Consider the following 23,671-nt stretch of genomic DNA (forward strand, 5'->3'; position numbering starts at 1 on the left):
ATAGAATATCGATCAAACTATAGTCTTAAACTTAGTGAGAATTAGAAAGAACGTTTAACTTACCAGATTAGAAAGACAAAAGCAAATTGATTTTGATTAGAGAATTTATATAAATGAATCTTCAAGAAAGGGCGCTTAGAATCAAAATTCGGTTCAAATTGGTGAACCTAGGTAATTAATATTAGAGTGAGATTATTTGATATAAAATCTTCCCAGCATGTATTGAATGATTATGATACCACCGGAAATGTGAACGAATTCTTAGAAAAGTAAATATGCATACCATCTATGTTATCCCCTGCGACTGATTTCTGGGAAATCTGCAGAAGCAAACCATATTGGGTAACCCTTGCGACCCCCACTGTAAATCATGCTGCTGAGATTAGTTTTGTATCTTGACTTTCTCGCACCGATAATGGGTATATGTACAGTTGGTTTTTGAGCTTTTTTTCATCCCCAAAAACAAATCACTATCTTGATCCAATAAACAGATCTCTCCTGTAAATCTCTAACATCTACTTTAAAATATCATTCTTGTTATTGTCTCATTTTGAGAAATTAATTTTTCTACTTAGTTAAAAACGCTTTTTATTCCGCTTGCGAAAACCAATAACCCAAAATTAACAAAAAATATAACCAAATATAACATAATCAAAGGCAGCTCTATTTTTCGCTGACTTTCTTCAAAATAACGGAGAAAACTTTAAACGGTCAATTTTCTGTCAAAAAACACTAATCTTTTTGCGTGTGAGTATAACTTTTGCAATTTTTTTCTTTGTTTTTTTTAAAGCAATAGAATAAAATTGTTTTTTTTCCTGCAGCAAAATAATGTCTTCAAATGATCATTATGCTGCTTTGTTGTCATATTTTATCAGGAAAACAAACAAAACACAAAAAATACAGGCGAAATAAATTGACAAAAGCTGAGAAAATTATCGGCCATTTATAGCCAATGGCCCTCTTTTTGATCACCATTGTCGCCTGTTTTATTTTCCTGTTTGCTCATTGCCAATCTTTTTAAAATGTTAATTAAATGAGCAGCAAGTCAGCTGCAGATCTGGAAAAATTGCTAATGGTTATCAATTCTTGTACAAAAATTTATTTTTAGAACAGAAACATGATTTCCTCATAGCAGCGCCATCTACTGGGTTTTGCTTTTTTTTAAAAAAAAATACAAATATTGGTGTTAAGTATTCTGTTTGAAATTAGTTCACATATTTTGATTAATTTTGTAATCAACTTGAAGCTAACCTTGGAGCTTGGTTTTGGGTACACCAAAGCAGCTAATAGTGTCACAATTATTTTTCTGTTTTCTGTCCAATCTTTTTTATTCTTACTATCCGAGTCCTTCGCCAAAGTTATGTTTAACAATTCAACTAAATGTTAAATAATCAGCTGTAATACCTACGTTTTCACGCAATTGTTTGAAACAAAAAAAAATTTTAGCCCCCCCTCAAAAAAAATTTACTTCAAACCATTTCTCGTTCTGTTCTGATATTCGCTATTCGCAGTTCTTGTATGCTCAGCACCCATGCATAGTATTCAGGCTTTAAAAGTATATTTTTACGATATATAGAAATTTATACTGAAGAGACCATATAGATTTCAAGATTTGAGATTTGCCAAAAACCATTGCTCTTCATTTCGCTTTGTCGTATCGTTGCACTGTTTTCAAGTTGTGCATGCCATTAATTAATTCAAATAAGAACATTTTCAAACCTTAATGGTTTAGTCTTTTTAACATTTCAACGTTTAGATGGTTTTTAACTTCCCAATTTTTTCAAAAAAAAGTGTACTGCTACTCACTATTTGCAACATTAATGACAAGTCGTAAGAGTTCTCTATTAGCCCACATTTTATTGCCTTGATTTGACTTTTTTGTGAGCTTTATTTTGAATACTTGGCCCAATTGTTACTTTAGCCCAATTAAAGTTTTAGGAAGTTTTGTATGTAATCGGTCAAAAACAGAGCGTTCATTACAGTTGGTTATAAAAATCTACGGCACTTATTTTCAACGATGAAGGTGCCGATTTTGGACATAAATTCACGTCCCACAGCTTTGTCCTTACGCGTTTCAATAGCATGCGTGTTATAAGACATGTTTCTTCACTAAATTTCCACAATTTTTTGATGACCATGCTAAAGCTAGATATCAAAAGAACGGATTTATTTTCCTGATTACATTTTTCCTTGTTCTTAAGTTGTGCACGGTCAATTGTTCTACTACCCCTCAAAACCTCTTCTAATTAGCAAATTAGCAATTAATCAAGTTCGTGGCTCTTCTTTCACGGACTGTGATTGAGGACTGCTCTTGCTGATTTAAATTTTTACAAGCATGTTAAGTTTTGCTTCGCACATTTCAATTTAATGAAGATTTTGGGTTTGAAGTTTTTGGGTTTATTACTTTGATTGCGATAGGATTGTTTAAATCATTTTCTGCCCCACCTGCATGTAGCACTTTCTGGACTATTTTTTGGAAAACTTCCTCGTCTGGCTTTAAGCATTTTACATCAACTAATCATAGACGGTATTTTTAGAAAAATAGCCGTCGTGGACTCACATCGAGATTGAAACAGAAGAGATCAAAATTGACTGAAAATTTTCAAAGTGTCAAAGGTTTTCTAATTTGATTTAAGGTTGCTGTTAGATTCCAAAATTAAACTTAATTTAGCTCCTAAACTAAAGGCTATTAAGCTTAATACTAATGTCAGCTAGCAATCATTCTAATAAAAATTTCAAAACCTAATTCACTATAACTACATGATCGGTTGATCCCGTCTTGTTTGATTTTACTCCATCTAAATTGACAGTAAACACTATATTGCGCAATTTGAGAGTAAACACTGTTTTGGGCAGTTTAATATCCAGTCAGTTAAAAGTGAACAAGTCAGAAAAAAACTAAAAGTCACGACACGACCTATATAAAACGAAAAACGTGCCCGAAAGGAAAAAAAAACTTAAAAATATATATAGCCGTACATTCGTGCCACCAAATTCATGAAATTTTCATTGGCTAAACAACAAACAGAGTAGGCTATGAATCGATTGAGAAAAATATTTACAAAATCTGATCAGATAAAACCACAAAAAGCAAAGTCAACTTGTCACATGTGAACAAAAACTACTAACCAGCTCAGTTTCAAATTAGATTGAAAAAATTTACGCCAAAAAATGCTTTTTCACTCCTTTGTTTCAGCGTGACCAAAAGCATCAATTGATTTGGCTTTGATAGCAATTGATAGTAAAAGAGCGCCTAAATAAATGGCCGTTGAGAGGCTGACGGCGGCAATTACACCAACCTATGACTCTGTTGTAATGCTGGTCCAGATTTTATGCCTGCGCTTTGAAAAACTCATATTTACTGTTTTCAGTTAGTCTTCGGTTTTCAAGTTAAAGCATTAAAATATACGGTTGGACAGGGAATTGCCTTTGTAAAGCCATCAAAGACAAACATAACCGAATAACGTCGGATATATTTCTCGCGGGCGAATGACTGGCGATCGGTTGGCTTTGGCAGTAGCCAACTAAGCTTAGCTTAAGGATGCTACCGTAAGGGGGGAGGGGTCGAGTTGAGTGTGGGGGTGGTCTTAAGATTGCTCTCCACACCATACCATGAAATTTACCTTTAAAAACAGTTTCGACTAATCGCAGGTTCAGGTACTAATAAGGCGTACGGCTCTAAGAGTGCTGTTCGACCAATCGCATATTCAGCTACTTGTATGGTGTACGGCTCTAAGAGAGCTTTTCGGCTACTTATTGCCGTCCGAGAGCTACCTGTTTATCTCGTTTGTATGGACAAAAGTCCAATGGGTCAGCGGAAAATTGGACACGCGAAAAATTGCAATTTCAAAAATTTTTAAGTCTACGCAAAATTGAAGACTGGATGATCTGATGAAACACAGTCGCTGCGGAAAAAAATCAAAACTTTACCGGTTTATAACGGTATTACACCTATCATTATCAACCATTATTGTAAAAATTAGGCTTAATGAAGCAATTCCTTCAAATATGAGGGCTACAGATGCAATTTCGGTTCACATGAAAACTAAATTTTCTCTCTCTCTCCCCGTTTTTCCCCAAACTTAAGGTTAGAAAAAAGTTGCTGGTTGGGACGCACCCACACAGAACTTGAGGCTTATGCAAACGATTCTGCATTATTGTTTTTTTAAATGTGGTGATATGATGCATTGCAAGCTACGAAATGCAAATGCGGGAACATTCTTTGCTAAGCATAGAATCATGTGAGCGTTCTTGATGACTTGACAATGACTATGTCAATGACGAGGCGTTATTGAGCCAAGACCTATTGCTAGAGAAAACAAATTGCAGGGGAAAATTTCTGTTACACAGGCACAATTCAATCAAATTTCTATGACTAGAAATAAAGCTATGTATGTTCAAAATAGACTATAGTGGCTTTCGTTTCATCTGCACGCGTGATGGAATTGAAGGAACAAGTTGAACAAATTATTTCATGATGAGAAAATAAAGTTGACAATAGTTTAATGATAATGAGTTAGAATATCTCAACAGCGCCGATAAAATAATGAAAACTGCGGACAACTAATCTCAGGATAATAAATAAGTTAGAGCTAATGTGAGTATGCGTTGCAGTGTAAATTTAAATTCATCAATGATTGCAAGTTGACTTTCGAACTTTTGGAAGACAATTTTGAGTATATGCAATAGATGCGTAGTTAACTACTAAACAATCAAACCGCTATGTTGATAAGATGTTATAACAGATTTTAACTTAAACCATGAAAACTTACCAGAACAGATGTCAATAAAATGGACAAAGGGATATCTTCAATAGACAAAACTTAAGGCTCTTTGTGTTTACAGTTAAAAATTATCTCTTTACCAATCTAACTTCATTACAATGAGCTTCCGAAAGTAATTAACTTCATAAACTTACATTGTATCAGCAACATTACGAAACATGATAACAGGAAAAAAATTCCAAACATTGTTGAAAATTTACCAAATCCTGTTTGCGAATCCTTGAAATTATTGTGAATTTAACCATTAGATTATTCTAGAACATCTGATCATCGTCGCAGTCTTCAGTCCAGTGGTCGAAACAGTCGCAAACATCGCAGTAAGGCCGCTCTTCGGTAATGTTACCTCGATTCCTCGAAGCAGGAGGGCTTTCGGGTCTGCTAGCCTGCACTGGACAATCTTCCGTGTTGTGTAGATCAAACTCGTCACAAATATCGCAAAACAATCTGATGTTATGGTTCACCCCTTTAACTGGCGAATCATCGTCAAAATCTTCCAACGTATCCAGAGCTTTCGCCCCGGATTCCACAAAGGCTAAAGCTTCATAGCGCTGCGTCAATAACTCGTTTTTATTATTCAGTTCCACTATGACTGAGTTTAGAAAATCCACTTGTTTTTGAAGGGAATCACGTTCGGTTTTTATCTGCATATTGACGTCCCCGCTTGTGGTGTAGCTCCTGGCACTCTCGGCTTTCTTCAAGGCCACGTCCAGCTCTGCTTTGTACTTTGAGTTGGCTTCTTTGTATTGTAAAACTGTTTGTTCTTTCGTTGCCACTTTTTCATTCAACTCGTTCAGATTCCGTTTTAGGCGCGAAATTTGTTCAGTTAAAGTATCAATCACCTTATTCTGTTCACGTTCCTGAAGCAGATCAGCTTCTAGGCTGGTGTAATCATCGATTATGGATTGAATTCTTGATTTGTAATCGTCGTTTTCGTCTTGCAATCTTCCAACTTCGATCTCTTTATGGGATAATATTGAATCTTTCTGTTCAGCTTCGCTTTGCATTGTCATAAATTTGCCCAAAACGGTTTCATATTGCTCTCTTACCGAGCACAATTCTGTTTCATAAGACGAACTTTCTTTCATCGAACTGTCAAGTTTAGCTATTTGAGAGTCTCTTTCGCTTAAAACACGCCTACTGTTTTCAAGTTCTATTTTTAATTCTTCAATTTCTCTTTGCAACAGTAACGATTGTTGATTGCTATTAGTAAAATTTGAGTTTTCTTTTCTCAATTGTTCAGTTTGCTCGAGGTAATTTTTATTCTGCTGGCTCAACATTTCAACTTCGGCTTTGGCAAGACTAAGCTGGTCCGTAACATTTTCAACTTCATCACGAAGCTTTAAAATTTCGCTATTAAGAATATTATTTTCGGTCTGTATCGCTTCTTTAGCCATTTTTTCTTCCCCCAAGGCTTGTTTGCGCTCTTCGCAAGAAGCGAGATAGCTCTCCAATTGTTGTCGATAACTTTGCATGTTTGAGGTTAATTCTGAAACTTTTCCTTCTAAACTTGAAATTCTGCTATCTTTCTCTGCTAAGTTATTAGAGTGTTCTTGGCTCAAATCTCTCACTTTTTCATCGTGTTGATTTTTCAAAGTCCCAATTAACGTCTTCTGCTGTAGTTTTTCTTCGTTCGAACTTTCAAGTTGCAACGTCATCTGTTCAATTGTAGCTTGGTGACTTTTGACTTCTTTTGTCAGAATTGAGATGTGAGAATCGCTATCACCACTGCTATTTGTTAAGCCTTCAATTGTGGATTCCAAGTTTTGCTTTTCTTGCTTTAATAATTGGCTTGCATTGCTTTGAACTTTTAGCTGCTCCTCTAAGGTGCTGTTGCTAATCTTGATTTCGTTGAATTTGAACTCCAGTTCATTGCATTCCGTCTGTTTTGAATGAAGGTTCATTTTCATTTCTTCCAATTCAAAAAGATACCTTTCATTGTCCTCTGTCAAACTACCCACAGTGCTGTTGAGTTCTTCAATTTGATGTGATGTTTTGAGATTCTCTGTTTTCTGTGTTTCTAAATCTGATTTTATGCTATTAAGTTGAAGGTCTTTCTGTCTTATTGTCTCTTCTAGTTCTGTTATTTGGCCATTCGCTAGAGTAATAGCTGCTGCATTGTGGGAATTAACACTCACGCCTGAATCACAATCCTCCATGCTTTGCTCGGTCATTTGGAATTCTAGGTCCAGATATTTTTTCCTCATCTCTTCCAGGCTATCTTGAGTTTCCGTCAGGTTTCCCTCAAGAGCTTCCAACTGGTGCTTCAGCATGTTTCTCTCGTTCATCAAATCCCCTTTTAGGATAGCTTCTTCCTCCATTCTGTAATTCAAAATATAGCTCAAATATTTATGGATATCAATATTAGAATTCTGTTGTCGGTATTACCTATATGCAAGCGTTTAAAGCAATTTAAAATAATAAAAAAGAAGCAACAGCTGAAACTTTGTAAACTTAACAAAATATGTAAATTTGTAAAAAAAAAAAATAAGAACTACTTGTAACGTTTCTGAGAAAATAAGATACAAAAGATTGAATGCGAATCATAATATCGATTGAATAATATCTTTCCTGAGCCATCTTATCAGACAAGGGCTCATTATTTCTCAAACACAAATATACACACTTGCTTTAGAACAGCTCAGAGAGAGTGAGTGACTACACATTAGTAACCGGCAGTTTGCTAAATTCCAACACTTGAATAGATACAGAGAGTTTTCAGTCAGTGAACTTCACACAGCAAGTGTCTGCTAGCCATTTGCTTAAAAGGACACAGCAATGTCAGTAGGTTAGAATATGAATCGTATATTATCTCAGCCGAGACAAAAAGAAGCTCTTGTTTAATTCGCAAACTCAGGCCACAAAACTTGCGCTAATTAGCTTTGTACCAAGATAATGCCCGCCCGGAAGTGAAATTTAAACACAGTCAAAAAGAGCACGTTAATGAATTAGTTCACATAATTCTATCCGAATCGGTCACCAGCAACTTCAAATCATGATCTTCAGGTCATGCCAACATTTGGCATCAGTCATCAATTTGACTCTCTTTGGAATTATTTACCAAAGCGCTGATATCAAAGTCAATGCAAGTCGCAATTAAGTAGCCAAATCAAATTCAATGAAGATGAAAATATAGCCAAAACGCCAGAAAAAGGACATCACTATCCATGTATATATCTTGCAGAGCTTTCAGCAGAAGTATCCACCGGCTTGGCAATTTCCCCAGTTTTCCATTCCAATCTTAATTTTTATCAAAGTTAAATTATTAATTATTCATCATTGTTTCAAATAAAAAGCGCTCTGATAAAAACGCATGTTAATTTTATCCATTTGCAACAAGGATGCTCTGCATTGTGCTGTGCATATGTCCACATCATTCATAACATACGATACAAAACCTTCCGGAAAACCAAGTAAAATAATTACAATTAATTATAATTACATGAATTTCTCTGCAATGCAGCGAATTAATCGACAAATCAATTGGGGAATTAAAGTTTGCTATATGAGAAAAAAGTTTAAGAGATCTACAGATCTCTTAGTCAAATCTGACATTTTGCCTGCAGGACTTTTAATAAGCCAGATGAGTATTTCAAAACTTAAGAATGATATTTCATTATTGAAATCAGACGGCACTAAGAGTTTTTTTTCCAAGTGGTAATGTCTTAGTAAGAAAAAACAACAGAACTGAACAGCTAATTCTCTTAAGGTCGAGCAGTCGATCATTACAAAAAAGAAGCATCCAAAAATGGAATAAACTTCCGCGTGAAGTCCGGACTATCAGATCACGCTCAAAGTTTAAACGCATGTTAAAACAGCATCTGCTCCGACAATTCAAACTTGTACCGTTGGAAAGGAACGTTGGTGGCTTCAAAAGTTATTTTTACCTTTAAAAAACGGAACCACTAATTTTGATTTTTAACATTGTACTAATTTTGTTTATATAATTTTAACCTTGTAATATTTAACCCCTGGGTTATATTTTCAATTTACTTGTTTAAACAAAAAAAAATAAAATTGCTAGGCTTTTCAAAAAAATTACCAGTTTGATTTTAACTGGAAAAATTTGTACCCGTATCTTTTCTCTAAACGCATCGTTGTGCGAATTATTTTTGTCGCTGACTCAGCAACGATCTTCGAGCATTAAAATATGAATTTCTGTCTAGTATGAGGGGGCGTGAGTGAGCACAGCGGGGGGGGGGGCACCGGGAGGCCGATGGGGTGGCAACAGGGGCGGGGGAGGTCAATCTCTAAGAACCGCCCTTCGTACCATAAGTATAAGTCTCCAAAACAGTTTCTGTGAATCGCATACTTGGAGACTAGTGAGCTGAAAGGCTTTGAGAGCACTTAATGCACACTGGGCGCTACATGTTTATCTCGTTTTTGAGGACGAAAAGTCAAATGCGTTACACGAAAAATTGGTCAAGCGAAAAATCGCATAAAAAAGACCGACAGGACTAATACAAATGCCACAAACTTCGTTTGAGCGCAATTAACAAAGGGTCTAGTAAAAACACCAATGAGCATAAAATATGGTAACTAAGACTCAACCAGTAGCGGCCATCTAAAATTGGGCTTTATGGGTTTATCCCGTTTCTATTTTTAATTTTGTTTTTGGTTACTAATTCTGTTCACTTTAGATTGCTTTGTAGAGCAACTGCTGTTTAAAAGCACTTTGAGCAGAATAAACGAACAATGAAACTAGCCCACAGAAGTAAAAAAAACAGCAAAATGAGGTAAAGCGAAAATTTTTATTCGACGGAGTACAGATCAAGAACAATTCAGGCTGCCAGAAAAAAGCCAATCAAATAGCATTTAATTAGAGGGACACACGTAGTTGACCTCACCTTCTTGAAAGTGAAGAAAAGGCAATGTGAGATCGAGGAAGTCATTTTTGAGGGAGCAGTATAACCACGTGTGATCAAAAACTCTATCACGCGAAATAACAAAAACTCGCTCTACCAAAAGTGACAAATGACGTCATGCGCGCAATTCAGTCAAAATTACTTGAATAAAAAAGCAGATTGGAAATGATCGAGACATCATATGGTCGTAAGAAAAAATTTGACAAAATAAAAGCATATCCGACTAACGTCGGGTGAATATCTCTCAAACTACCGGCGAGCGGTTGTTTTTGGTAGTACCCAGCTTGCGCTTAGAGATGCTAGCATTGGGAGCGGATTGGGGAGGCGCGTGAGTGGATTGGAGGGTGGCAAGCGATGGGGCAGGGGGGGGTAGTCATCACAAAACATGGGCGGGGGGTAGTCATCACAATGGATTGTCATCTCAAAACAGTTTTGGTGAATCGCATTTGAAGACTGGTTAGGCATCAGGCTCTTAGAGAACTTAAAGGCCTCCAGGCGTTACCTGATTATCCCGTTTTTGAGGACGAAAAGTCAAATGGGTCCGACGAAAAATCAGGTCAAGCGGAAAATCGCATAAAGAAGACAGCAGGACTAATATAATTATCTCTCGAACGACAGTCGGGGCAATTGAATTTTCAGAGGGGGCAGTAGCCCAGATAACTTTTTACGGGCTCCAAAAATTTTCCGAACAAGAGGGATTTGAACCCCCATCTCTGCCCAAATAGTTGACCATTCAGCTATCAGGGCCTTGTCATAGGGCATCTTACAATCGCTTTTCTTTTAGCAACAAACTTAGTTTCTGAATGAGAGTAATTTAAGAAAAAACAAGTCAAGCGTAAAAAATTCACTAGAGAAGAAATCGAAAGAATGTTTGGAATGGTCAAGCAAAAATTTTGCATAGAGAACACAGGTTTACAAATCGTCCTAAACTTCGTTCGAGAGCAATTAAAAACCAGGGTCAAAAATAGCCCCAGCTATCTTGCCGCAATTAAAAAGTTCTTCGCCAATCGATTCAATTTTTGGAGAGCTTTTCAATGACACCATTTTCGTTTCTCTACAGAAAAGATATCGACCTGCCACGGACGTCTTAAAAAAGACGCGGGCATATAGTACAAACCCAAAAAATGAAGTTGGAAAAAACGAACATCTTAAGCATCCAGCCAACACACAGCACGTTCTCTTTATTGTATCTCTGCAAAAAAAAAATGGTCCAAAAATTGGACTTTAAAATCGATTAATTTAAGAGAAAGGTACTTTGTCGCCCAAGTAAAGTCATTTGGAAAAAACCAGAATTCATGCACAGCTTTAAAAAACTAGTCTTTCAGATAACTAAAAAATATGAGATGAAAGAAATTTTGTACGCGTACGGTTCAAATTTTACGATTAAGTCCAAATTTCCTCATGATTTCCTGCATCTCGATATTTCGCATACAGTCAACAATAAATAGTTGGTAATTAATTACAGGTTACTATGCTCCATCGTAAAATAGTGGTAACTAACCTGAAATGTAGATCATCCACTTTCCTTCTTTCTTCCTCCAACATCTTGTCCAGCTCCAGCTTGTTCTTGTCTGATTGGTCAACTAGCACCCGTAGTTGGTTCTCTCTCACCTCTGCCTCTCTCAACGCTATCTGCAGTTGCTGAACACTGTTGTTACTCGAGGCTATAGGAGGCATCATGCCTGCAACACAAACATTCTATACTACCACGCTTATTTACTCCCAGTGGATACATTCACTTGAGCATTTTGGATTATGTTGACAAACAAACTTTTCACAGTTCCCAAAAATCCCAAAGGTTAAGTAACTTAATTGGCTCTATAACTCTGCCATTGAGATTGTTAAAACGGGTATAAATGGGAATAAGGCAAACGACCATTAATTCACTCGTACTGAAATTAGATCGAGTAATTGTCGAAATGAACTGTCCCATTTATGTTGATAAATTTTTAACCGGCTATGAATCCAAACAACCTATCTAATAGCCTTATAACAATACAATACCTCTGGCACTAGCCGTTGATCCGATAGAGTTTACACTGCTTGCACTGCCCCCCAGTTTGTCTCTCTGTAGCTGACCAGTAGCTGAGCCTCGCCTTTTTGCCAGCTGTTCTTGCTGCGGTCGCAGTCTAAACATTCGACGCTACCAACTTCACCCCCTTAACTTACGTTTTAATTATTAATCAATCATTTGTTCATCCGTTTTCAATTTTACCATAGACATAATTCGCAACCAAACATGCAGAGTCGCAATAAATCCACATGATTTTCCTAGTTAAGCCAATAGTTCTTTCATTCGCTTTTCCAGGATCTTTCGAGACAGCCACTATTTATTTAAAAAATTCCAGGAGAAAGCTGAACACGCTTGCTGTTACATTGATGGTGAAAAGACAAGGAACATAAACCGACTAACGTCGGACAAATTACTCTCGAACGAAAACTTTAATTCAAGGGCTGTAGCCCATTTATGGGTGCAAAAACTTTCGCCCAGGGTGGGATTCAAACCCGCGACTTCTGGAGTCCTCGACAGAAGCATTCATTCACCACTCGGCTTTCAGGCCCTTCGCTACAATTGCTTTTATTTCAGCAACAAACATTACTTCACAGTGACAGCAATTGAGATCACTCAAAAATGAACAGAACCGTGAAAAAGTAACTCAAAAAGTCATACAATAAGCGCAAAAATGGTCAAACAAAAATTTAGCACCAACACGTTTACAATAATTGCTTCAAACTTCGTTCAAGAGCAATTAAAAACGGTGAAGATCACCTTGGGTCTACTGCAGCAGATGCAGGTCGTTGTGGTGTAGGTGTGGCAGACACTCTCAAATTCGTATTCTGTTGCTGCTGAGTTGAGGCCTGAGGGAAAGCACTTGGAGGTCTGCGGGGTTCTTTGCTTATCTTGGCAATAGGGGAGAACAATCCATGCCCCTGCTCACAACTGAAGTATCTAAAATATCCACCAAAGTTTTCTTGCGGAACACCATCTTTAATTCAGATAATCTTTTAAGTATTATTTGTAATTGGCAAAAAGTTTCGACGCAAAGGTTCCTTGTACATAATTAATTACTTATTAGGAAATGGCAAACACATAAGTTCACATATAAGATGTAAGTGCGCAAAATGTTACCTCGTTCCATTCACTGATCCATCATTTTTTCCTGACTTGTCACCCAAAACAACTCCAACCCACACACCTGGGGCAAACTGGGTCTCGCCCACAAACGCCACAGTGCCTTGTTTCACCCCATTCACCCACACTTTCTCTCCTGGCGAAAGGTCTTCGGGGTTCAGAGTTTCCTCTTGAATGCCTGGTTTTACTCTCAGCTGCACTGCTCCAAAATTGTTCGATTGAACTCCCGCAGGGGTCATTGACCTCAAAGGCGTTGAAACAGCAGCACTATTGCTACTTGCGGTTCTCGCATTTGTGACATCAGCTGATGGGGTATTAGATGTACTCAACTTCTTTGCAGCAGGAGTGTCTGCAGTCGATGAAATTTTCCTTGTTTCTGAAGTTTGCCCTGGTATCTTATTGGCAACAGCTGATTTTACGGTTGATGACATTTTCAAAGAAACCGGAGTTTCTGGAACCTTCTGCTCTGCTGGTTTGCTGCTCACTTTCGTAAGTTTTGCCGGTTTAATGAAGATTCCATGTTTGTCAGGGCATGTGAAGTAGATTTTTCCTTCTAAGGAGCCGTCGTTTTTTCCCGCTGCTTCATCTAAGTGCACCCCGGCCCATTCTCCCTTGGCAAAGTGCGTTTCACCCAAGAAGAGAAGCTTCCCCAATTTTCCTGAATAAGAAAAAAACTATTTAAGAATTTAAGACTTAATTCTGTTCCTCCAAATCCGGAAGACTTAAATTCCACTTCATAACTTTAAATCTTTAAGATTCCAGCTAATCTTTGCAATTATTTATAACCATAAACTTTTTACTCCTGGGAAGGTTTGTACTTCAGGAAGTATCATACTCCCGTTGCTTCAAAAACTATTAACTTTTTGATTATTAGCTCTTTTCGAGAATATTATAATACAGCATTTTAATTTAATTCCAAAATATGAATACCAAAAAGCAAGTACGCATTTATATTTGCCTTTGACGCCGTAGAGTAATAAAAATTAAAGTCTACAGCATCACTGCACGTTGAAGCACTGATTGTGGCATGAACCGTTGATTTTAATGTTGACCCCACTTGTGGGGGGGGGGGGGGGGAGGAACTATATACTCAACTGGGTTTTTTTTTGTTCAGTCAATTTTGGCCGATCGATATATTCGTCGCAGAGAAATGTGAGTGGTTTCATTAAAAAGCTGGTCCAGCGTAGAAATCAAAATTAAAAAGTTTTTTTTTGATTTTCGTTTTTTTCGAGGAGTTATCGAGGATTGAAGTTTTGTGTGAACACGCGATATTTGTTCACTTTTAGTGTAATTTTTCTCCAAATTAAGATAGTTTCTATAAAAATAGTATTTCAAAATTAAATTTCACGCCAAAAAATGGACCAATTTTTTGTTCCTAATACACTAAAGGCCATAAAAAAGGCTAGTTCTGGTCTCATTGGGAAGTTCACCATAAAAAAATTCGAATTCTATTTGAGAGCTCTTTTTTTTATAAAACTTTTCTCTTTTTTTTGCTTGTTTTAAGTCACCTAGAGACAAGTCACTTTTTGTATCAAGATTCTATTAATGACAAACCTCCTTTACAGTCAAATTAAGCCCAATGAACAAAAAACATCGTTTTCAAGGAATTGCTCATGTTTTTTTTTGCTTCAATTCTGAGTTTTCGTAATTTTAAATGAAATCTTGAAATTCTTCTTGAGGTTTTACTATTTTTTTGGAGTCCTATGTCATAGATTCATTGACTAACAGTGCAATATTTTCCATACGGAGCATTAAGTGAACATATCTAGTGCTTTGAGGGGACAGCTAATGGCTGTTAAGACTTAAAAAATAAGTTTTCGATTTTTTTTGAACCTTAATGAATAAAATTTATTATCGTGAACTGTAAGTCAGTCCAGGAGTGACAGCACCCTCTTCCTTCCTACTAAAACCAAATTTAATCTGGTTAGCGGTTTTGTCTTCCAACTATGGGTTATATGACTTCAATGACACAAGATTTCAATTTTTTGAAAATTTTTTTGGATATTTTTTTATTATTGGTTACTTTTGAACTCTTACCACATTATCCAAACATTATACACTTTATCCAAATACTATTTTAATCCCATTGGCTTCAAGAGGACGTTCAGTGGATCACAGATAAAATTTTGAGAGAAAAACTAATGGTTTAATTGGCTTCGATACTTTCTTGCACTTTTTTTTTTACCGAATTTCGGTTTTTGCCTGTTTTTGATATTGTTCTCACAGTCATAAGACTTATTATGATGTCATATTAAATATCTATGCGTAACAAACATCCTTTTCCTCCTATCGGGTTATATATGAGCGTAGATAATGAGCTCCGTTGAAAAATTTTCAGTTTAATGGCTGTTAGGAGTTAAAAATAATTCTTCGAATTTTTTTTGAATATTAACCAATCCTAAACCTTTTTTCTTCAACTGTTGGTCAATGTCAGTACTAACGGACTCTTTTTCCGTTCTACTGCAGACAAAATTAATCTGGTTAGCGGTTTTATCTTCTATCTATTAGTTTTAAAACTTCAATGCTACTAGACTTCATAATTTTTTTAAATTTCTGCGTACTTTATTTTATTTTTGGATCCTTTTGAAATCTTATCACATCATCCTACTGCTGATGGTCCTCATTAGGGATAAAGTTCAGCGGATCAAAGATAAAGTTTTCAAAGAGCTTATGATTTGAATTGCTTCGACATATTCTTCTCCCCTTTTTCTACTGAATTTTTTGTTTTTGCCTGTCTCTGTTGTCGTTTTCAAAGTCAATAACTTGTTGTTAGGTCTTATTGATTAAATATGGTTGTCAAACAAACTTATTATCCCGTCGAGGCATAATTACGGGCATATTTTCTGGCTTGCGTTGAAGGCTAATGAAATTAACTGCGTTGATAATAAGTGTTTTCTCGAAAATTTCGTTGTTCTAATGTATTTGTTTATGTTTGTTGATTTTTTGAAATTATATTGATTAATAAGAGAAATCTCATTGCTCTTAAAAATTGATTGAAAATAGAAGAATTTTTAGTGAAAAGTTCATGTTTTTAATGCCTTCGACACTTCTCTCGCTCAATTTGTTCTTGAATTTGCTGTTTTTGTTCTTCAGGTGGCCCTAAATTGCTGACAGTTCTCATAGGCTTCTAATTGATCATTGAATGAATGATTTTACCCGAAGCAGTCAGTTTATAGCGAATAGTCCTAATGTTTATGATAATCATATTGAAGTTTTTTGTCAAACTTTTCAGTTTTTGTTGTTCTTTTCGTCAAATTGTAACTTATTTTCATCAATGAGAGGTCCTATCCAATTTCGCGTATTTCAAGAGATAACTTATCTATTGATATTATTGGTCACAATGTTTGTTTTGTTATATGCGTTTTTTGGACAATGCGTTTTTCTGAACGTTTATTGAGTGGCCAATTTTTGTGTTTCTTTTTCTCTTCTTTCAGAACAATCGCGTAATAACAGATCCCAATGGTTTTCAAATGTGGCGCAAGTAAAATTAATTAATCTCTCAGTTTAAATCCTTCAGCTGAATCAGTAGAATCGAACAATTAAATTAAAAATACAATATTCAGATGATAGCTAATGACTTTATTGGTAGCAATAGTTTGTGTTTTCGCAAATCGTTTGGAATTTTTTGAGTTTCTCTTTTGTTCGCCTGCATCGCTTAGTCTAACCAAAAACAAGTCCTTTCGGGTTTGCAATGAGTTTTTAGTAATTTATTAAAGATTATTTAGTTAAAAGCTAATGATTTTCAAGGTTTTTGAAATTTTTTGGTGTAAATAATGTTGATTAATTTTTTAGGTTTCGCCTCACTTTTCATTCTCTTTGTCGACTTGTTGCCCAGTCTCATTAAGAAAATTTTCCATCTGCAGTATTGTTAGAAAAAAGTAAACTTGTGTAGTTAAGGTTTTACCTGACTGCACTTTGACGTTGTTACTAGGTGCTTTTAAATTTAGATATTCCGTTTTTGCCGTGAAATTTTTGTTTGTGCTAATTTTGTTTTTTTGTCTCTTAGTCTCTTGAATGTCAGATCACGTTGGCGCTGTAATGAGGCATGGCATTATGTATTTCAATTAGTAGATAAGTTGTGGAACGATTTCTTTAAACTCAGGAATCTATTTTTGATTATCTCTTCATTTGGTTGACAATTTAGTCAAAAATGTAGATGAGCTCGGGTCGGAACATCATGTGCGAACGCCCATTAACGAGCCGCCTTGTTGTTATTGTAGTCTCAAAAACAGTTACCAGACAAGCGGCAAAACATTCCTAATCTTGTTGAGAAAAGTTTTTAAGTTTGAACTTTTTGACATCAGATACACTAACAGCTCTTTGTTTTCGAAATACATTTTTGGGGAATTTACATGGCTCTCCGAGGAAAAAAACATTTCGTACATATTCTCATAGCCAGATTCTGTGCTGCTTTAACAAAATTCCGACAATCCAGGTTAAAATTAAATAAAAATCAATAACTTGACTAAATAAAATCTGCCAAATATGTCAAATCTGCCAATAAATTTAAGTTTACTTCGAAAACGCCGCATCTTTCAAAGTTTAAAAATTAAGCAGAGAATGTTTCGTTCTGATAAACTTGAAAGATAAGGGAACACTTTATAACAACGATTGTGATATATTATGATAGTCTTCAAGTTAGCTAATCCGGGGATATTTAATTCAAAGATATTATTAAAACACAATTTTAAGGTGTGTAAGAAAGGGAAAATTAAAAATAACCAAAAATAAACAAACAAATGATCGGATGTTTAAATATATTCCACTGACAATTTGACATTACACTTACCAATATCAAAACGTCATTTTTCTTTTATCTGAACAATCTTTTCTGTTTAGCACAAAGTATTATTAGTCCATCATCTATTCTCTCTTGAATTCATTACTTGACTTTACAGGAGTTGACCTTATTATCGCAATCGTAGACAATCAGCTATCTTTCGCAGAAAATGATTTCCTTTTCATTACAGGGCCTATATTATCGGTGTCGTGTTTTTTCACCCCTATTCTTTTAACCCCTTATATTTTAACCCCGATCTTTTAACCCCTATATCATTTACCCAGCTTTTAAGCTGCCTATAATTGAGAAGAATTAGACCTCAATCAATTCTTTTTAGTCTAATTAATAGAGATTAAAATCGGGGTGAACTGATAGTGTGAATCTAATTTTCCCACCTCAATCTTTTCACACTTTTCACAACTTTCAACTACAGCACGTGGGTCTGGAGGGTGCTAATAATATTCGCATACTAAGCTTGGGGGGCACAAAAAGCCCATTATTGTCAGGGACAAAGTTAACGACTCAAAAGCTTAAAGCAAAACTATGAAAATTAGTGAATTAGTTATCTCATCTAGTCCCTAATGGGGCAATTAAAGGCAATTGAAAAGTGAATGGAACACTAGAACATTTCTTGTTTCATTGCATTTTGAAATCAACATGATAACTGCCGACTTTGAGTTTACTCTTTCTTCCAAAAACAAAGAAATATTGGTTGTCGGAGGCCATCAGTTTTATGTTAAAAGAATAAATAAGTTTACCACGGCCTAGAATTGCTCGAAGTATCAAAGCCACAAGTGCCGTTTCCGCATTTACACAAGATGATCAACTGGTTCGTGTAAACGGTGAGTACAATCATAATGCTTCGATTGGAAAGCCGGCCATACGAAAAGTTATTAAAGAGAGCAAAACCCTGGGAAAATTTGACGTCCACGGCAGCCGTAGCTTCCGCAATTTTACCAGTGACTGACGTTCTCTCGAAACAGTATGTTTTGCCGTCAAAACCATACTTAATACAAAGATCGCAGCGTTTAAGAAAAAATATGCAATCAGTGTCAATTCATGAACCATCAGACCGGCATTTTGATATACCCGATACGTTTAAAGAGTTTTTGCGGTATGACAGCGGAAACGATGACCACGAGCGTATTGTATTTTTTGGTGATCCGTCTATGATATCGGTTCTCGAAGGTTCTAAGTTTTGGTTTGCCGATGGAGCCTTTAAATTATCGCCCAAAAACTTCTAACAAATTTACACCCTTCATGTATATATTCTCGGTAATGCTCCTGCTTGTTTGTATACCCTCCTTCCAAACGAAACGGAAAAAAAACGTACAGCCGATTACTTGATGCCTTAGAAACCTTTGCCCCAGATTGTAAGCCCGATAAGGTTCTGTTAGATATTTAAATTGTCTCAATTAATGCCTTCCAAAAACACCATGCAGCTTCAATGCTATTGGGCCGTTACTTCCATTTAACCCAAAATTTCTTTATGAAAATGGATTTAGAACTTGGATTTAAAAAGCTGATGTCAAAATTCCGAATTTCAAGAAAAACCCTGTAATGAAGAAAACTAAAACGTTATACATAAAGGTTCTCAGGTTCAAAATTACGCTCAGGCTCAAACATACATCAGCCGAACTTTTAGGCAAACGAACATTGTCATCCAAAATTCAACCGCTGCCCACTTCTGCTTAATCACTAAATTTGAAAAATTAGAAATGGGAAAATTAACAAAATCAGGTTCAATTAAAAGTTCAAGCAAGTCTAAAAGTTCAAGGATTACGTTTTAATCTAGCAATAATATTTGCGACCTATTGTCTTTTTAAAACAAATTTTTTTTAAAGTGTGATAAGCAAAATGGAAATATGCCAGCCGCTATATTTTTATACTTGGAAACTTTAATGGTCGAGTACATAATTTATCAAAATGACATGCAAGTTTAACAAAGTTTTCTGGTCTCTAAATATTTCAGGAACATTAAAACCTAAAGCATAGAGGTGCCTCATTCCAAATGAGCAACTATTTGTCGTTTCTTGGACAGTTGTTCCTTTGTAAGAACTGTTTAAATAAATTCTCTAAATAAACAAGGTTTCTAGATGTTTTGAGTTTGAGCTCAGATAAAGATTTCTGCAATTTTCCTTAAAAAATTGGCCAATATGGAAGCATCCATGAACACGGCTCAAACCAATTTAATCGTAATTCTCGAGAAATAGCCAAAGCAGCAAAAAAAAACAGCAAAATAAATTATTGATGCAGCAATAAAGAGCAATAAAATGATGCTACAAATCACTGAGTAGTTACAATGTTTAAATGATCGGAATCATGCTGAAAACAGCATGCTGAAAATTTTGATCAGAAATTGATCTGAAAGATTTTTCGCTACCAACCTCCAGGAATTGACACAATGTCTCCCACACATAGATCACCTCCGCCACCAGTTGCAGCGGATGGAACAGTCCTAGTAGATGACGCAGTGCTGCTGATACTAGCACCATCTGTTGCTTTCTTCAGTGGGGTCGCATTGTTGACAGGAGTTGCCACTCCACTTGAAGCACTCGACCCCGAAGTCCGCCGCTCCACAAGTCGGTTTTGAGCTGGCCCAGCTATTAAAAAACGCAGGCTCCATATATAGAAATAAAAAGCAGAAACAAAGTATGTACCAGGTTATAAATCAAACAGCTTTTTCAATTTTCACGAATCTAAATGAGCAACAATAATTGCTTCTCGTCGATTTCAAGCCACGATTCTTCCGAACAAATACGATTCTTACGAACAGTTTCAAATTCATATTTTTATTTCCTCATTCGAAATTAGAGTTTTTCACTTCGAAAAATTCAAAAAAAGAACTTAGAAAATAAGCTGGAATAGAAAGTAGAGTGTAAGGCTGACTTGGAAGTGTGGTCTGATTGTTGTTTAGCACCGATGAAGCCACTCCAGTCGCCAATTTGGACTGCATGGGTTTCCCAATCCTCGAAGAGGGTCTCTGCAACCCACTAGCCGCGGGCGTTCTGTCTCCCATTGTTCTCAATCTTTCATAATAGCTTCAAACCATTAAGTGCAACAGCTGCTTATTCAAAATTGGTTGCTTCAGTTGCAAATCTTCTGAAAAAACAGAGCGGGAAATTAAATTCTGGTGAAGAGAGGAATGGCAAAGTCGACCATAGAATGACACACTTTGACTAGCCTATATTTCAATGAATCTGAAAAGAGACACTACAAAAGCACAAGTTTGCAATTTGTAATAAACATGCCATAAACATTTGTAATGGTTTGAACACGTGACCATTTTGACAGTAGTTTTAGGTCAAGTCACCATTGCTATATCACTTTTCATTTCCCCAAATTGAAATTCTCTGTTGTATAACTTGGCTATCCTGTTTGCCTCACAAGAACGCGTAACTAATTATAGGTCAACACAATTCCTGCTTGTACAGGAACAATACAAACCAATCCTTAAACAGTCTGAAACGAGACCACAACAATTACACATGGTATGGCCCCAACTAAAATGATTTCAAAAAATAGGATATTTCAGGTGACCAGGGCTCCACTGACCATCACAGTGACGGAGGACATCCAGGATAGATTGCACCTCTCTGAACTGGTTAGCGAATTGGACCAGGAGAGGAAACATTGGATGGCCCTTCTGGATCTATCACCCGGGAGCAAGGCCATACAAACCGATCTGTTTGATAAAACGAGTCGTACAGAAGTTCTAGCTTACGCAAGGTTCTCACTCTTTAAAATGTTTCAATATATTTCATGTACTATCATGAATGAAATAATGTAAATTCACTGTGCACTGCATTTTAATACTTTAAAGCTGAAATTGTACGACGAGAACACAGAAATAATAAATTTCAACCAAACACCATTTGACATAATTCTGTTATCAACTTCAGCACTATTTGGTGACCTACTCGTTGATATGCGTTGCATCAAGTCAAAGTTCGGCTAGATTTTAGTTAAAATCTACATCAACAAATTAGTGCAGTTAGGAAAAGTTGATTTTTCTATTGACGGAAACATTATTCTTGAAAGAAGAGCAGTGCCATATATTTGCCAGATGCTATATTTTGTCCCCTTTTGGTTATTGTACTTCTCTTTATCTGGGTCTCTCGAGTCTTGATTGAAGAAACTTCGAGAATTCTAAAATTCGGCAGCAAGACTTGTTTTTGGCAAACCTAGCTTATCATGAACAACTGGCTTGATGAAAAACTGGCTTCATGTTTGATACATAAAGTGAAGAATGGCAATGGCACTGTTCGGCATTTTGAAGATGCGAAAATCAGGAATCAGAAACGCGCTCTTCTATCCAGTTGAGGTTCTCTATGGAACAACTTTCCTGACTATCTCAGAAAACAAACTACAAATGCTTTAAAAGCAGCGTAAAACTAGGTTTTGTTTTGCCATGCTCATGAACAACAGAGAATGCACTTTTGAGATTAGTGAGTGCTTATTGAGAAGTGCTTATCGTCATTATCATTTCAATTCTGATTTTCAAAAATGGCACGTTTTCTGAAAAACTATAGAAATGGATTCTATTTAATATGCATCCTAGTTCATTTTTTAAACATAAACCGACTATCGTCGCATGAATTGCTCTCGAACGACCGGGGGCGTAGCTTAGAAATGGTTTTTGGGTGCAAAAAACGCCGACTCATAAGGGACTCGAACACCATACATCCAGGATGACAGTTCAACATCTCTTCTGCTAATCTACAATAGAATTAAATCTTTTACGCTCATAATAGCTTTTATACAAGCAATAAACTTTATTTCAGAAAGAGAAGAACTTTGATCACTCAAAAACGCAAACTCATTTTGCAAAATGAAAAATCTGTTTGAGTGATTTTGCAAAATGAAAAAATCACTGAAGAAGTTAAAGAATCATATAGAACAAAACCTCAAAAACTGTCCAGCAAAAAATATTCAAAAGAAAGACATACACGTTTACAATTGCTTCAAACTTCATTAATTACAAAGCTATATAAGAAGACTTATACTTAGCGCACCCAATGCTTCTTGTTCTTTCAGCTACACTCATTTGGAGCCTTACATGCGCCTCATCCCGGACGCTCTGATAAAGTGCGAGCTGTGCATTCACATGGCTAAGAGCATCTGGAGTATATGTGATAGAAGGACGAGAGAGAGAGAGGGCAAGACTGACATTCTAAACGACACTCTCTCTGAGGTCAAAATCAGACTCAATGATGTCACCCTCGGTTATCATATTAAGTTTGATTTCAATAAACCGTTTTTTGAAACAAATGAACTAGATAGAACACACATTAAACAAAATTGACAAAATCATTTCTAACAATTTCATAGCGAGTAATTACGTTTAGTCTCAAGTTCAAACATTCCTCTGTTGGGCATAAAAAAATTACTCGCTATTTCAACATTTTCCCGCGACCTTTAAGCTCCTAATTAAAGCAACCTAACAAATTTAAAAATAATTAAAACGTGAGTTTCAGTCAAATTACCGTTCAAACTTTTACGAGCTACTGCGAAAAAAGTTCGTCAAATATTTCGTGCATTTGCCCTGCAACATAAAAAAAATGTGAATGTGAAACTCAATATCCTCATACATACATTCAAACCATTCGATGAATAAAGAGAAAATAACAGTGTAATATGAAGGAACATTACTTATGGCCAAGTATTTGTCTAGTCCAAAGAAAGAATGGGTTGGTGCTATGGTTACTTTCAGTGTCTATAGCTTAGCACATAAGAACATAAGTTCCAGACTCAACATAAAAATATTTTAAGAAGTTGAAATTCTGGAGCAACGTCGTCTGGAGATAGGAGAGCGTCTGGCTTCTCTTTCTTGGGACGGGGACAGGTTCGAAGCTCTACGAAACGAATATGAGGATGGGATGGCTATGGTGACCAGGGGTGAAATAGATATCTACGATCTGAGCAAAAACCGGACAGTACTTCACGACAGATGGAAAAGAGCCGAAAGCACGGGAGAGTCACATGCGTTCAATTGCGCATATGACAGGTATCCATCTAATGCTATAAAGTCAAGTAGCTCTCGTAACGTATCTCCATCGAAACTGAACTTGATTTGCCTTAACTGAACAGACTTGAGACGTCCTTAACATGA

The 23,671-nt window shown here is 36.2% G+C and overlaps 3 protein-coding genes across 4 annotated transcripts in view; 2 read left to right on the plus strand and 1 right to left on the minus strand.

Moving 5' to 3' along the window:
- LOC142339055 (T-complex protein 1 subunit eta-like) overlaps positions 1–23,671 on the plus strand; it is a 235,886-nt gene that overhangs the window by 95,206 nt on the left and 117,009 nt on the right. The window lies entirely within an intron of this gene.
- The window catches only part of LOC142339689 (uncharacterized), a 42,664-nt gene that overhangs the window by 12,795 nt on the left and 6,198 nt on the right, over positions 1–23,671 (plus strand). Inside the window, exons 4-6 of the mRNA XM_075389909.1 lie at positions 21,095–21,288; positions 22,597–22,784; positions 23,332–23,566. Coding sequence (XP_075246024.1) covers positions 21,095–21,288; positions 22,597–22,784; positions 23,332–23,566 — 617 coding nt within the window. The remainder of the gene's footprint in view (positions 1–21,094; positions 21,289–22,596; positions 22,785–23,331; positions 23,567–23,671) is intronic.
- LOC142339051 (uncharacterized) lies at positions 4,324–20,837 on the minus strand. The gene is made up of 7 exons (XM_075388708.1): positions 20,449–20,837; positions 19,947–20,162; positions 12,777–13,437; positions 12,417–12,596; positions 11,651–11,775; positions 11,148–11,328; positions 4,324–7,103 (listed from the first exon to the last, which is right to left on the minus strand). Exons 1-7 carry the CDS (start codon positions 20,576–20,578, stop codon positions 5,039–5,041), a joined length of 3,558 nt encoding a protein of 1,185 aa, XP_075244823.1. The 5' UTR covers positions 20,579–20,837; the 3' UTR covers positions 4,324–5,038.

Source organism: Convolutriloba macropyga, chromosome 5, assembly GCF_964194025.1.
Source record: "Convolutriloba macropyga chromosome 5, txConMacr16.3, whole genome shotgun sequence".
In the NCBI taxonomy this organism is placed as follows: domain Eukaryota; kingdom Metazoa; phylum Xenacoelomorpha; order Acoela; family Convolutidae; genus Convolutriloba; species Convolutriloba macropyga.